The sequence below is a fragment of the Notechis scutatus genome, chromosome 16 (assembly GCF_049901735.1).
Source record: "Notechis scutatus isolate UNSWTSFEM ecotype Mainland chromosome 16, rNotScu1.2, whole genome shotgun sequence".
Taxonomy (NCBI): domain Eukaryota; kingdom Metazoa; phylum Chordata; class Lepidosauria; order Squamata; family Elapidae; genus Notechis; species Notechis scutatus.
This window is the reverse complement of record NC_142024.1, coordinates 3,569,435-3,582,562: the sequence shown is the minus strand read 5'-3', so window position 1 is coordinate 3,582,562 and position 13,128 is coordinate 3,569,435. Positions and strand designations below refer to the sequence as shown.

Genomic DNA, 13,128 nt, shown 5'->3' with positions numbered 1-13,128 from the left:
GTTTTTCTGTACTTGATGCTGCCTTGCCAATCACGCGAGCCCTCTCAAAGGGACACCAAATGACCTCCAGGAGAAATACCCATTCTTCCCTGCTTTGCAAAGCCCAATGCAAACCCCAAAACCCAAAAATCTCGAACAGGAATCCCCAGTCTTTACAGCATCACTCCCTCCTTCCCACCCCTCAAACTGTCTTTCTGACTTTTCAGAATCTCTTCTCCTTTCCCACCCAAACGTCTGTTAAATCCATCTGTTGTTTTCCGAATGCATAAAAATACACTTAGGGCTCACACACCCCACTCCCACCTTCCTCGCAATCTTCTGCCAATCTCCCTATCAGGCCCACCCAGCCTCAACCTGCTGCTCTTCACAGCGCTTCCCTCCCATCTTAAAGTTTGAACTATTCTTTTTTTTCCTCTCTCTCTCTCTCTCTCTCTCTCTTAAAAATGCGTATCCTCGCACCCTCTTCTTGGAATTTATTCGCGTTTCCCAGGGCCAAGCCCTGCTCCAGATAAAAGCTGTAAATGGACTCAGAGCTGTCCAAGTTAACTAAGGTGAGATTGTTTCTCCTGACCCACCAGCCATGAGCACTGGGGATAAGGTGCAAGAGAGGGGCATGTAAGAGAAGGAAAAATAACTAAGAAATATGCCAGGGAGGGGAGGGGAGAGGGGAGGACGCACCTTGGCCAGTGCACTAAAGGCACACATTTTGAGCCTTAGATTCACCTTCTGCAGAAAAAACAATTCCTACCAACCTGCCTTCAATGGAGGACCTATATACTGCAGGAGTCAAAAAGAGGGCTGTGAAAATCTTTACAGACCCGTCACATCCTGGACATAAACTGTTTCAACTCCTATCCTCAAAAGGATGCTATAGAGCCCTGCACACCAGAACAACTAGACGCAAGGACAGTTTTTTCCTGAACGCCATCACTCTGCTAAACAACCGATTCCCACAGCACTGTCAAACTATTTACAAAGTCTGCACTACTATTACTACTAATCGTTTCATTACTCCTTATCACCCATCCCCTCCCACTTGTGACTGTATGACTCTAACTTTGTCACTTGTATCCTTACGATTTATATCGACTGTTTCCTAGTATGATTGGATTGCTTATTGTACTCTATGACTATCATTAAGTGATGTTTCTTGACTCTTGACGAATGTATCTTTTATTTTATGGACACTGAAAGCATTTGCACCAAGATAAATTCCTTGGGTGTCCAATCACACTTGGCCAATAAACAATTCCATTCCATTCTCATGGTCAGTGCAAAAATTCCCTTCAAAATAAATCTGCCAGGTGGTCTTATCTACCCAGTTTGCAGAGTGCATTAGGCCAGTGATCCCCAACCTTTTTGACGCCGCGGCCCGGTACCGGCATCAGCTGGGCGCCGCGGCCGGTGCCGGCATCAGCTGGGCGCCGCCATCTTTTTGATGAAAAAGTGCTTCCGGTGACCTCACGGGCACGTTTTCATCAAAAAGGATAAGCGGCGTAGTAGTCGGTGAGCTTTTCCGGGTAGAAATGGCTTTCTACCCGGAAAAGCTCACTGAACGCAGCGCCGCCATCTTTTTGATGAAACGTGCTTCGGTGAGCTTTCTACCCGGAAAAGCTCACCGGAAGCACTTTTCATGAAACAAAGATGGCGGCGCCAGCAAGCTTGCCCAGTAGGAGTTGTTCCGCGGACCGGTACTGGTCTGCGGACCGGTGGTTGGGGACCCCTGCATTAGGCTATATAGTTCAGCCACAGATCCCTGGTGTTTTTAAGTTCAGCCACTTCCTCTTCCTTATGTAAGAAAAGTCCCATTAAGTACTCACTCTGCCTGGCCCAGCCTAACTTGCTTCTGGAGAGTGCTTGTCAGAATCCTTTGGGAAACTGGAACAAGCATTTTTTTTTAGAAAGGGGGAAAATTCTTTTTCCACTGCATCTCCTTAGCAGTTTGGGTTCACTAATATGCAGCTTCAGGAGACAGAGGCCCTCTTTAGATCCTTCGATATTGGCAAAGGAATACTTTAAGAAAAAAAAACCCTAACCAGGGAAAAATACTTCCTTGGAAAGGGCAGTGCAGGAATTCCTGCCATTTGTTTGTTTTTCTAACGGGCCTCTCTCCTCCAAACCCACACTGCAGGAAGCAGTCATGGTCTCCGGCATCCCTTGCTGTGTTTCCATCATGTTTGTGTGTAGTAAAGAACGTGCCCCACCCAGCGGGTCGAGAAAAGTTTCCTTGGTTGGCCTGGAGTAGCTTGCAAACACTCTGCCAAGGGGAACGGTTCCAAGAACACCTCCCATCTATACTCTATAGTTGTGTACCAGGGCTAACCAGGATGCCAGCCAGACGAAAGTGCCCTTTTTGAGCATCCTCCATTCCATCCCCTCCCCCAATCCAATTCTCCCACACCCTGCCCAAAACTCTACTCTGAGCGTGTTCAATGGTTTCCTGGTCTTTTAAAGTCCTTTACTGTACATCCCGCTGCAAGTCCGCTATATTCCTTTAACTGTAGATCATCATCATCTTCATTTAATGACCCCCATAATCCCTTGCAGGGTGAGTCTAGGCAACTGAATGGAGCTAGCCGAAGGTTTTAATGGCCGGATGCCCTTCCTGTCACCAATATGGAGTTTTGTTCAGCCGAATATATTCTCATTGTGCCCAGAGAGAGAAATGTCTCCCTCTACCTAGGATCAAACCAGGGGTGGGATTCAATTTTTTTTAACAACTGGTTCTGTGGGCGTGGCTTAGGTGGTGGGCGTGGCTTGGTGGTCATGTTATTGGCTGGGTGTGGCCAACTCAATATCACTCACATCGAGGCACGCATCTCCTTGCTGGGCCTCTCATGACTGTGGGGATGCTGCAACAGTCGTAAGTGTGAAAAATGGTCATAAGTCAATTTTTCAGTGCCATTGTAACTTTGAATGGTCACTCCACACAAGCAAAGTACCAGCAAAGGAGGGGAAAAAAAAACTCCAGAGAAGTTCCTGAGACAGAAAGTTTAGTCCTGCGAAGAATGTAATAAGGGTTAACGGAGCGGCAGTTTCTATAAGCAACACCAGAATGTTTCCTTCCTGCCTTCCTTACAGGATTAGCCCAGTAATTTCTTCTAACAACCGGTTCTCCGAACTGCTTAGAATGTTAACAACCGGTTCTAGCAAAATAGGTGCGAACTGGTAGAATCCCACCCCTGGATCAAACTCCCAGCCTCCTGATTGTGAGGCGAGAGCTCCACCCTTAGGCCACCGCACAACTCCCTGTTCCTTTATCTGTAGATAGGGATGATTAAGTAATGGAATTTCTTTTCAGGATACAGCAAAAGTGGATTGGACCCCAGGTCACAAAGTCTGTCACATGTCAGAAGAAGGAGACAGCAAGAGTCCACCATGTGAAGTGTTAACCCCACTTCATAATGCATTGGTAAGATTGCACTTGGAATATTGCATCTAGTTTTGGTCGTCACAATATCAAAAAGATGTTGAAACTCTTTCTAGAGTGCAGAGAAGAAGAACAAAAATGGTTAGGGGATTGGAGGCTAAAACATACAAAGAACAGTTGCAGGAATTGGGTATGTCTGGTTTAATGAAAAGAAGGACAGGGGGTGGATATGATATCAGCATTCCAGTATTTGAGGGGCTGCCGCAAAGAAGAGGGGTCAATTTATTTTCTAAAGCACCTGAAGGCAGCACAAGACACAATGGATGGAAATTAACCAAGGAGAGATCCAAATTAGGAGAAATTTCCTGACAGTTGGAACAATTAATCAGTGGAATGCCTTGCCTCCAGAAGTTGTGGGTCCTTCAACACTGGAGGTTTTTAAAAAGAGATTGGACAATCGTTTGTCTGAAATGGTATAGGGTTTCTTGCTTGAGGAGGGGCTAGAAGACCTGCAATGTCTTTTCCAACTTTTGTTATTCTGTTGTCTCCAATCACAGCTCTGTGATGCATTAATTAAATATTCAGCTGACGAAATATACAGAGGAAACGGATCCTTCATCATAGGTGCATTCTGTCTGGATATTGGCTGAGCTCCAGTCCATGCCTGACCACAGTTTCCCCCATAACCTTTGTGGACAGGAACCAATGCAGCAGTCCGGGGAATTCTTGAGCCATGTTGTACTGTTCCAGGATTGTTCTGAGAGGAACCAGGAAAAGGATATGCTTTTTTTTATGACAGCGTGTCTCTCTAGGCAGTCTCTCTGCGAGGTTCGGCTTCCATTTGCCTTCCCGATGCCAGATTATTTTCCTTTCTCCCCACGCCTGGCTGTGCTTCTCAATGGGGGAAGGAAAAAAAACCCAAAAAAACTCACCATGCCAACTGGAAACCACTGGCCAAATTATAGCTCTTGTGCAGCCACCCTGTAACTGTGCCAAAAAAAAAAAAAAAAAAAGAGGCTGGATTTTTATTTCAAGCTGTACAGTTAATCTAATTACCACTTACTGTGGGACAGGGAGATGACCTTAAAGAAAAATATTTTCCGGAAGAATAAGATCTGCCCGTTATCATTTACAAGGAAAGCCAGGACCCCGTGTGAAAGGTCAACAACAGACTCACTTATAAATCAGATGATAAAGTTGGTAAAGTGCTTTTTCATCCTTAAGTAATAGTGTAAGGCATCACTTCAAGGGGAAAGCATTTATGGAAGGATGTGTTTGCATGGTATGTCATAATTAGAAAAAGATACTGACACAAAAAATAGCAACGGCCAAGTATTTGGGTAGCTTTAGAGAGAGAGAGACTAGGCCAATTTATAGAGAAGAAATTTATGTATATGCCATCTCCAGAATAAGAAGGGATTTGGAGGGAAGAAATACCATCTTTCTATGTGTTGTTTATGGGATGGCTTCAGTGGCAAACAGTAGTATTAGTAGTCCTTGACTTACATCCATTTGTTTAATGGCCATTCAAAGTTACAACAGCAGTGAAAAAAAGTGAATTATGACTGCTTCTCACACTTTGCAGAATTCCAGGGGTGATTAAAATTTAGGCGCTTGGCCACTGGCATGTATTTATGACTGTCGCACTGTCCGGAGGTCGTGTGATCACCTTCTGACAAGAAAAGTTAAGATTCACTTAACAACTGGGTTACTAACTTAACAGCTGCAGTCATTGATTTGACAACCGTGGCAAGAAAGGTCATAAAACGAGGACGTTAACAACATCTATAGACTGTGCAAGAGACAATCAGCCAGCCCAAAAGAGAAAAAAGACTCCAGCAATTCTCCACCAGCAATCAGCACCCAGATCAGCATGGATTAACTCCAAGGTTTACTTCAGACCAACGATCAAGGAAACGGCACTCCAATCAAGGAACTGCCAAAGAAGCCAATAACAGCTCAACCAAAGAATCTCCAACTACTACTTGTAGCAGAATACCTTATGCCACCAGACTTGAAATTTTAGACCTAGACAACCTAGAACTACGCCGCCTTCGGTCCGATCTAAGTATAGTACATAAAATTATCTACTGCAATGTCCTACCTGTCAATGAATACTTCAGCTTCAAGCACAACCATACAAGAGCACACAATAGATACAAACTCAAGGTAAACTGCACCAAACTTGATTGCAGGAAATACGACTTCAGCAACAGAGTGATCAATGCCTGGAATACTCTACCTGACTCAACATCCTCTAACCCCCACTCCTTTAACCTCAAACTATCCACTATTGACCTCACCCCTTTCCTAAGAGGCCTGTAGGGGACGGGCATAACCGCACCAATGTGCCTTCCGTCCCTGTCCTATTGTTTCTTTTTATTCGTATCCATTTCATGTATTCACAACCATATTTATACTTATACCTGTTATCTAACACTTGCTTGACAAATAAATAAACAAACAAACAAATAAATAAAATAAAGACCATCTCCATCAACACTGACAGGGCAGCCCACTAGAATACAAGTAATCCTTGACTTACCACGGTTCATTTAGTGACTTTCAAAGTTTCAACGGCACTGGAAAAAAAAGTGATTTATGACCATTTTTCACAGTTACAAAGCTTTGTAGCACTCCCCCCATCATGGTCACGTGATCAAAACTGAGGTGCTTGGCAACTGGCTCATACTTATTACTGTTGTTGTGTCCCAAAGTCACACAATCCCCTTTCGCAAGGAGAGCGAACGGGGAAGCCAGGTTCACTTAACAACCAGGTTAGTAACTTATCGACTGCAGTGATTCACTTAGCAACTGTGGCAAGGTCGTAAAAAGGGGCATAGCTCACTTAACCAATTTTGGGGTCAACTGTAGTTGTAAGTCGAGGACTATGAACTGTATAAACCAGGGTTCTTCAAACTTGACAGCTTTAAGACTTGTGGACTTCAACTCCCAGAATTCCTCCTCCAGTCATGTCAGCTCAGGAAGTCCACAAGTCTTAAACCTGCCAAGTTTGAAGACCCTTGATATAAACTGACAGCGAACTGCACTCCTTACTAGCACTGATGATGTTACCTAGTTGGGTAATGAAACGTCTGCAAGAAAGCAACCAAGCTCAGAGAGCACCAAGGACCCCTCATGAAAAATATATTTGGCCATCAAGCTCCATTGATTCTTTCTCTGTGGACATACGTCTTTATATAACCTGAAGGACTAGAACTGATTTGGGAGGAATCAAGGACAAAAAGAAATAATACAAAGGTACAGAATTCTACTACCTCATGTTTACAGAATCATAGGGCCTGGGGGGAAAAAAATCCATTGGTGCTTTTCCACAATCTTTCCTTCCTTGGTTCTGACCTTTGCAAGTGATACATAACACCAGTTCCTCAAGCTAGAAATAGATTCAGGTACCACAAATCCAACAGAGAAGGAACAGATTTTATTACCAAGCAATTATTACATTTCAAATGCTGATTCATGACAGTAATAAAAGAAGTGGGTGTTACGATTCTTTTAAAACAAATCAGTTAAATGCCAACAGATCAAAACATTGAAAAGCCAGGGGGCAAAAAAAAAAAAAAAAGACTCCACCTTAAAGGACTTAAATTAGGCACCTTCATATTTCAACTCATAGTTCATTTCATTCACATATAATAAGCACAATTTGATCCAGTTTACTGGGAAAGGGGACAGCAGTTACTTCTGGAAAACTCATTACTAAAAATAAACTAACAGCTATCTTTTGTTTATCCCCCGCATCTGGAACCATTTTCTATGTCTAATCCCTCTTTCATCAAATAATGTCAATAACCACTGAGAGACATTTTCTTTATAACTGTGTCCAACCCATTTTTTTTTTAAAAAAGCCAATTAAGTAAGGTTGTGTTGAAAGTTTTTCAAGCTAGACTGAACACTAATGTAGAACACTGAAAATACTGTATGTAAAAAATGTGAACATTCGAACCAGGATATCATGTGTAAATTTAGAGTGTTAATCACCTGGGACAGATACATAGGTAAAGATATTTGTGCGCTTGCCAAGGTACAAATTCAGACCAAATCCAGTTGGGGAAAAACTTATTTCAGAAGTAGCCTGAAGATTGATGGCAACTGGACTGATTTTTATTTTTTGTTAGTTTGAGACATTTTGCTGCATCTTCATCGCCATATTACCACCCAATTTGAGGAAGAAACTGCTGAGGTTGCTGGAGGAAGAGTTGGTACATTCCAGTGACACTACCTAACTAGCTCTGACTGATGTTGCTGCTTGGATGAGCAGTGAAATGTCTCAAACTAACTAGAAAAATAAGTTCAGTTGCTATGACTCAACTTTTAGACTTTAGACCTGGATGACTTGAGAATCTTCAAACGTAAGATATAATCAGCCAGGTTAAGGTGAGTTATGAGACTAGAAATAAAGCTACAGGGAAATAAATTATATAAAGGCAACACTTTCCCACTATAGGATGGGATTCTCATGCATAACTGTTGCAGAAAGTTAACTCTTCTTAAGACACTCAGCAGTCTGAGTATAAAAAGCTAAAATTTAAGGTCTTCATCACAGGCTCTGCTGATACTCGGATTGGTAAAAGTGGGTATACACACCTGATTAGTTTCACATGAAGTTTATTATTCTGTTTTCTGGGCTCTCAAATTGGTCAGAATAGGGGCAGACAAAAAGGAATTTTAGACTACGGTTCCCAGCAGCCTCAACCAAGAGCCAGGCCATCCAAAGGATTAGTTTTAAGTTCAGACAGAGAGATCGGATGGTCGCAGATATCTTGGGTATGATTTTGACTCTGGACAAAGGAAGCTGTGATTGGCTTTAACCGTGATTCATTGAATAAACCACAGTGGCCTGGTCTACAGATAAGATGAAGCTAACATTCAACACCCCATGAATTGACATGATTTGTTTTATTTTGGCAGAGTGCAGGGTATGAATACAGCCTCTGTGGTTTCTAAGCCATGATTGATGTGTTAATTTTATAGGCAAAACTTGCCAATTGTGGTTTTTCAAAACACCATGCTTAAACCACCCATGGCTTAATGAAATGTGTCCACTCCCACAGACCCTGCCACTTGCATTTTATGTTAGAGGTAGCTCCTAAACCTTGCATGGCAGGAGTACATTCAATTTCTCTTCATTCTATTGTAGTTCATGTATTCAATTTGTACCTATATATCTATATATAGGTAGTCCTTGAGTTACAAACATTCATTTAGTGACTGTTTGAAGTTACAATGGCACTTTAAAAAGTAGTTTATGCCCTGTATTCACACTCATGATTGTTGCATCGTTCCCCATAGTCATGTGATCAAAATTCGAACGCTTGGCAACTGGCTCATATTTACGATCGTCGTAAGAGTCCTGGGGGTCATGTGATTATCGTTTTGCGCTCTTCTTCTGACAACCAAAATCAGTGGGGAAGCCAGATTCACTTAACGACTGTTGCTAACCTCACAACTGCAGCGATTCACCAAACAGCCCAGTTGCTTTTGGAAGGGGGGGGGGAGAAAGCACCTTTGTGGCAAGAAAGGTTGTAAAATGGGATAAAACTCACTTCAGAGACGTTTTGCTTAGCAACAAATTTGGGACTTAATTGTGGGTCTTAAGTCAAGAACCACCTGTCTCTATACAATGGATATTACGTCCAACCACAGAAATTCTCCTCCTTTGCTGCTGGGCAGTTGACAAAGATTGTTTGGCAATCTTTTGAGCTTGGCAAAGCCTTTTCGTCAGTACCGTATATAGCTTGGTGATCTAAGCCTCTTAGCCATCCTGCACAATAAACAGTAGCAAAAGCCACAGCACAGGCCACTCAAGAGTAAACTTTTGGAAGTGAAATGTTCCGTTTTATTCCTAACCATCCCAAGAGACCATCCCAAGATCAGCTCTGTGAGATCAGGCCAAAGTTCATTTAGTCCAGCAGTTCCTGTTTTTCACTACATCCAACCATATCATTTTGGGGTGCTGGCAAGTGGGGAGTCAGAGACATCCCACCCTCTGCCACTATTGTTCTCCTGCAACTGGTATTTACAGGCATGGTGGTGTTAATGTCAAAATCGCATTAAGGCACAGCCTTTTCTCCCCCCCTTTGCTTCTTTTATTAAAGAGACACAGCCCTTCTTGGGGTTTTCCTCTCCCCTTTATACTATTACATTTGACTACTTTTGTTTAGGGTATAATTTTGCAAGCCTGTCTTGACTCTTAAATAAAAGCCTTCTGGAAACACAATTATCACTCAGTAGAAATCTCAGTGCCTCGGCCGCCTTATCAACGGCCTGAATAAGAACGCTTTGTAGCCCCAGAAAATTGCTCTGACGTTTTCAGCTATTGTCGTCTTCAGCCCACAACAAATAAAAAAGGTCCAACCTTTTAACCACAGTACTCCTACACTATTAATGCCATATAGATCAGTAGTCACCAACCAGTGGGCTGGGGACCACTGGTGGTCCGCGAGAAAATTTTGGTGGTCCGCAAAGAAATGTGTCCCCCCCCCCCAAAAGCAATTAATCCAGGCTGCGCGGGAACACAAGGCTGCGCCACCCACATGGCTCGTGGGAACACAAGGCTTGCGTCGCTTACATTGTGAATAACATGAGATAGTGAGGGGAGGGGGGAAAGGGCGGAGCGGGGAACTTGCCCCACTCGCCCCACGTGCCTGGCCTGGCCACCGGGCTGCTTCTTTCCACTTCTGCTTTTGGCTGCACGCAAGGAAAGCAGCAAAAGTCTTTCTTTCTCTCGCCCAAACTCCGCCAGAAATGAGTCTTTGGGACCCTGCAAGGCCTCCTGCTCCAAGAGGCTGTGCCAGTGGGACAAGCCTCACAAAGACTCATTTCTGGCAGAGTTTGGGGGAGAGAAAGAAAGACTTCTGCTGCTTCTGCTGCTTTCCTTGCATGAAGCCAAAAGTCTCTCTCCCCCCCCTCTTTGAGAACGGAGCTGGAGATGGTATCCTGCGATCCCAAGTAAAGAATGATCGATAGGTAGGAAAATGGGATGGGGAATTTTCCAGCAGACATTTTGGGGGATTTTCCCAGGGCCTCTGATCCGCGGGATTTAAAATTATGAGTTTAGCGGTCCCTGAGGTCCAAAGGTTGGCGACCCCTTTTTATAGATCTATGAAGACATATCCAAGCCGCTGAAGCCAAAACAGGCACCACCATTTTTTAATATAAAACATGCCAACACCGAAACCTCACACCTTGGAAGCGGATAATCGAGACGATCCACACAGACTCCAATTCTCTTTAGGAACCTAAGTTTATTTCTTGTCCCTGCTTAGATGGCATCGCCCAGGCAGAAAGACAAAACCAGCCTCCAGCCGAAACATAATGGTTTTGCTTTTTCAAGAAAGAAAAGGAACATGATGGGTAGTACAGTGTCATTCTCTCTCTCCCCCCCATCTAGGAAAAAAAAAATATCAGTGGGACCTAAACATCTCCCCAGTGAGTGTCAAGTCTTTCTTTATCGCAAGAGCAAATCAATCAGTCCAATAGGCCCAACTGGCAACCCAGAAACAGCAACTTGGCAGCAGAAAAGCTAGTCCTGCCCACTGCTGCCTACCTGGCATTTGAAGAGCTAAACTTCAGACTGCTTTGGCGGGAGGTGGAATAAAGGGACACCCCACACCCCAGCAGTTACAGAATCGCCTCCGAAAACTGTCATAATTCTAGGCCATCAGTGTCACCCATTGCTCCAGCTTCTGTCCAGGGCCTCCTACTTCAGAATATCTAAGCTCCACCTCTTTAGATTTCATATTTCTGCCCTTGCTGTCTGAACATGCCCACCTTTGCCAGTGTGGTGTCTCAACGTATTTTTCTTTCCACGTGTTTTATCACATTTCTATCCGGCTACCATCAAAGGACTCTTGACAGCTTAGGTAGAAACATAAAGAAGACCTTAAATCTGATCCCAGATCTTCACATATCCCAGTTTAGCTGGGACCTGTTTATTGACCAGGAGCACACACACACACACACACACACACACAAAGCTCTCTATAAAACATGACATTTGGTGCACAGATCATTTTTTCCAAGACAGGAAAGAATTACACACAGGTTCCGAGCAAGCATATAATTTGGTCTACCCCATAAACAGGTGCATGGCAAGGAATCTCCATAAAACTAAGCAGATTTCCCTCCCACCCCTAAAATGTTCAAGAAAGCCTTGTTCAAAAGGCAGGCAGGGAATGCCAGCTGTTCTCAAATGCCAGCAAAATCAGGACAGTTACAGGACTGCCCAACCTCAGGAAAAACCTTATAATAATAATAATAATTTAAAAAAAAAAAAAACAAGGCAAACCCCAACTTACCCAAAATCCTGGTCCATCGACTTGAAGAAGAATTTGTAGCTATGCACCGGCCGGTTACTGAGGACATTTTTAAAATCCGCCAAAGTGACTTTTTCCGGAGAAACGGGCAATTTCACCAAATAAGGGGTCTCTTCTTCATCGATATGGTAAATTATTTTTGTCTCCGCCATGGAAGAAGGAAAGGATGGAGGGTGGGGGTGGAAAAAGGGGAGGAAGGGAGAGCGGGGAAGAGGGGAAGGAGAAAAGGAGAAGGAGAAAGGGAGAGGTTTGGTGAAAGAGAGGAGCGGAATGGGGTGAAAAGGCTCGAGGAAGGGGGGTGAAAAAGGGAGAGGAAAGGAGGGGCGAGGGAAATAAATCAAGGCCAAGTTCAAGGTGCCAGTCCCTCGGAGTCTTCTAGGTGTGTTTTTTTTTTTTTTTTTTTTAAACAAGGCAAGGTTGGTCTCCAAACAGGAAGGGAAAATGCCTGACTGCTACAGTAGCAAAGCCTGCGCGGAAGGATTGGGGCGCTCCATACCGCCCTCCAGCGGCTGAAGGAGGAGAAGGGGGGCTCGGCCAGGCCTCCCCGCAAAGCATTCTCCCCTCTCTCAGGGAGGCGGCAGCGGCCCCATTAAAATTGTACCCCCCCAAAAGACTCTCGGGAAGCGGCAGAGAAAGAGAGAAAAAGGTGGACTTTAAAAAAACAAAAGGAAATGAAAATGAAAATAACGCAGCTAGCCGCGCAAGCAGCTGCAATTTCTCTTCCCTCGGTTGGTTTTCCCCCTTTACAAGCGAAGCAATATTGCAATAATAATAATAATAAAAAAAGAGCAAGGCCGGCTTGGATTGGGAGGGTTGTGGCAATGAGGGGTGGGGGGGGGAAGAAAGGTAACCCCCTCCCACCCGAAGCTGAATGGATAGAGCAGAACAAGGCGAGCAAAGCCAAGCAACGCTTGGCTGGCTGGCTGGCTGGCTCTCCTTCCAAAGACCCTCCTTTCTCCTTGACAGTCTCCTCTCCGCCCACCCAGTTTAAAGGGACCCAATTTTATTCGGGTTTTTTTTTTCTTTTTTTTTTGCAAGCGAGCGAACGTTTCCCCCCCCCTTCCCCGGTCTCTTCTGGGCAAAAAAAGGCTCCGCGCCACTACGCACGCGCGGGATCGCGACTCCAAGGGACCCAGGCGAGGTTGAGAGGAGAGGGGGGGGTTGACTCCCACTCACCCACCCAGCCCACTTTCCGATTGAGGCGTGCACGGGAGGGGGGCCGCCTTCAGAGAGCAGGAGATCAGCCCCCTCCTCCTCCTCTGCAGAGCCGCCCAATGGAATCGCTCCTCGGAGGTCAGGTGTTGCCTACACACACACACCCCTTTCCCTTAGTGGGATGGGGGCTCCCAGGAAGGGTGCCTTGTTTTTGGGGAGACCTACCAAGACAAGCAGGGCGGAGAAGCCCACTGTGGATGCGGT

At 44.6% G+C, this 13,128-nt stretch overlaps 1 protein-coding gene across 5 annotated transcripts in view; it reads right to left on the bottom strand.

Annotated features, from left to right (window-relative positions):
- DVL1 (dishevelled segment polarity protein 1) overlaps window positions 1–12,965 on the bottom strand; it is a 60,682-nt gene extending 47,717 nt beyond the window's left edge. For 2 of the 5 annotated variants that reach the window (XR_015745496.1, XM_087944614.1), the window contains exon 1: window positions 11,692–12,305. Coding sequence is in view for 4 of the 5 variants with exons in the window: in XM_087944614.1 (XP_087800740.1) it covers window positions 11,692–11,861 (170 nt within the window). In the remaining variant the exon portion in view is untranslated. Of the gene's footprint in view, window positions 1–11,691 lie in introns of all 5 variants that reach the window. The other 3 variants (XM_087944615.1, XM_087944617.1, XM_087944616.1) reach the window with 3 other exon arrangements.
- Between the last annotated feature and the right edge of the window lie 163 nt (window positions 12,966–13,128).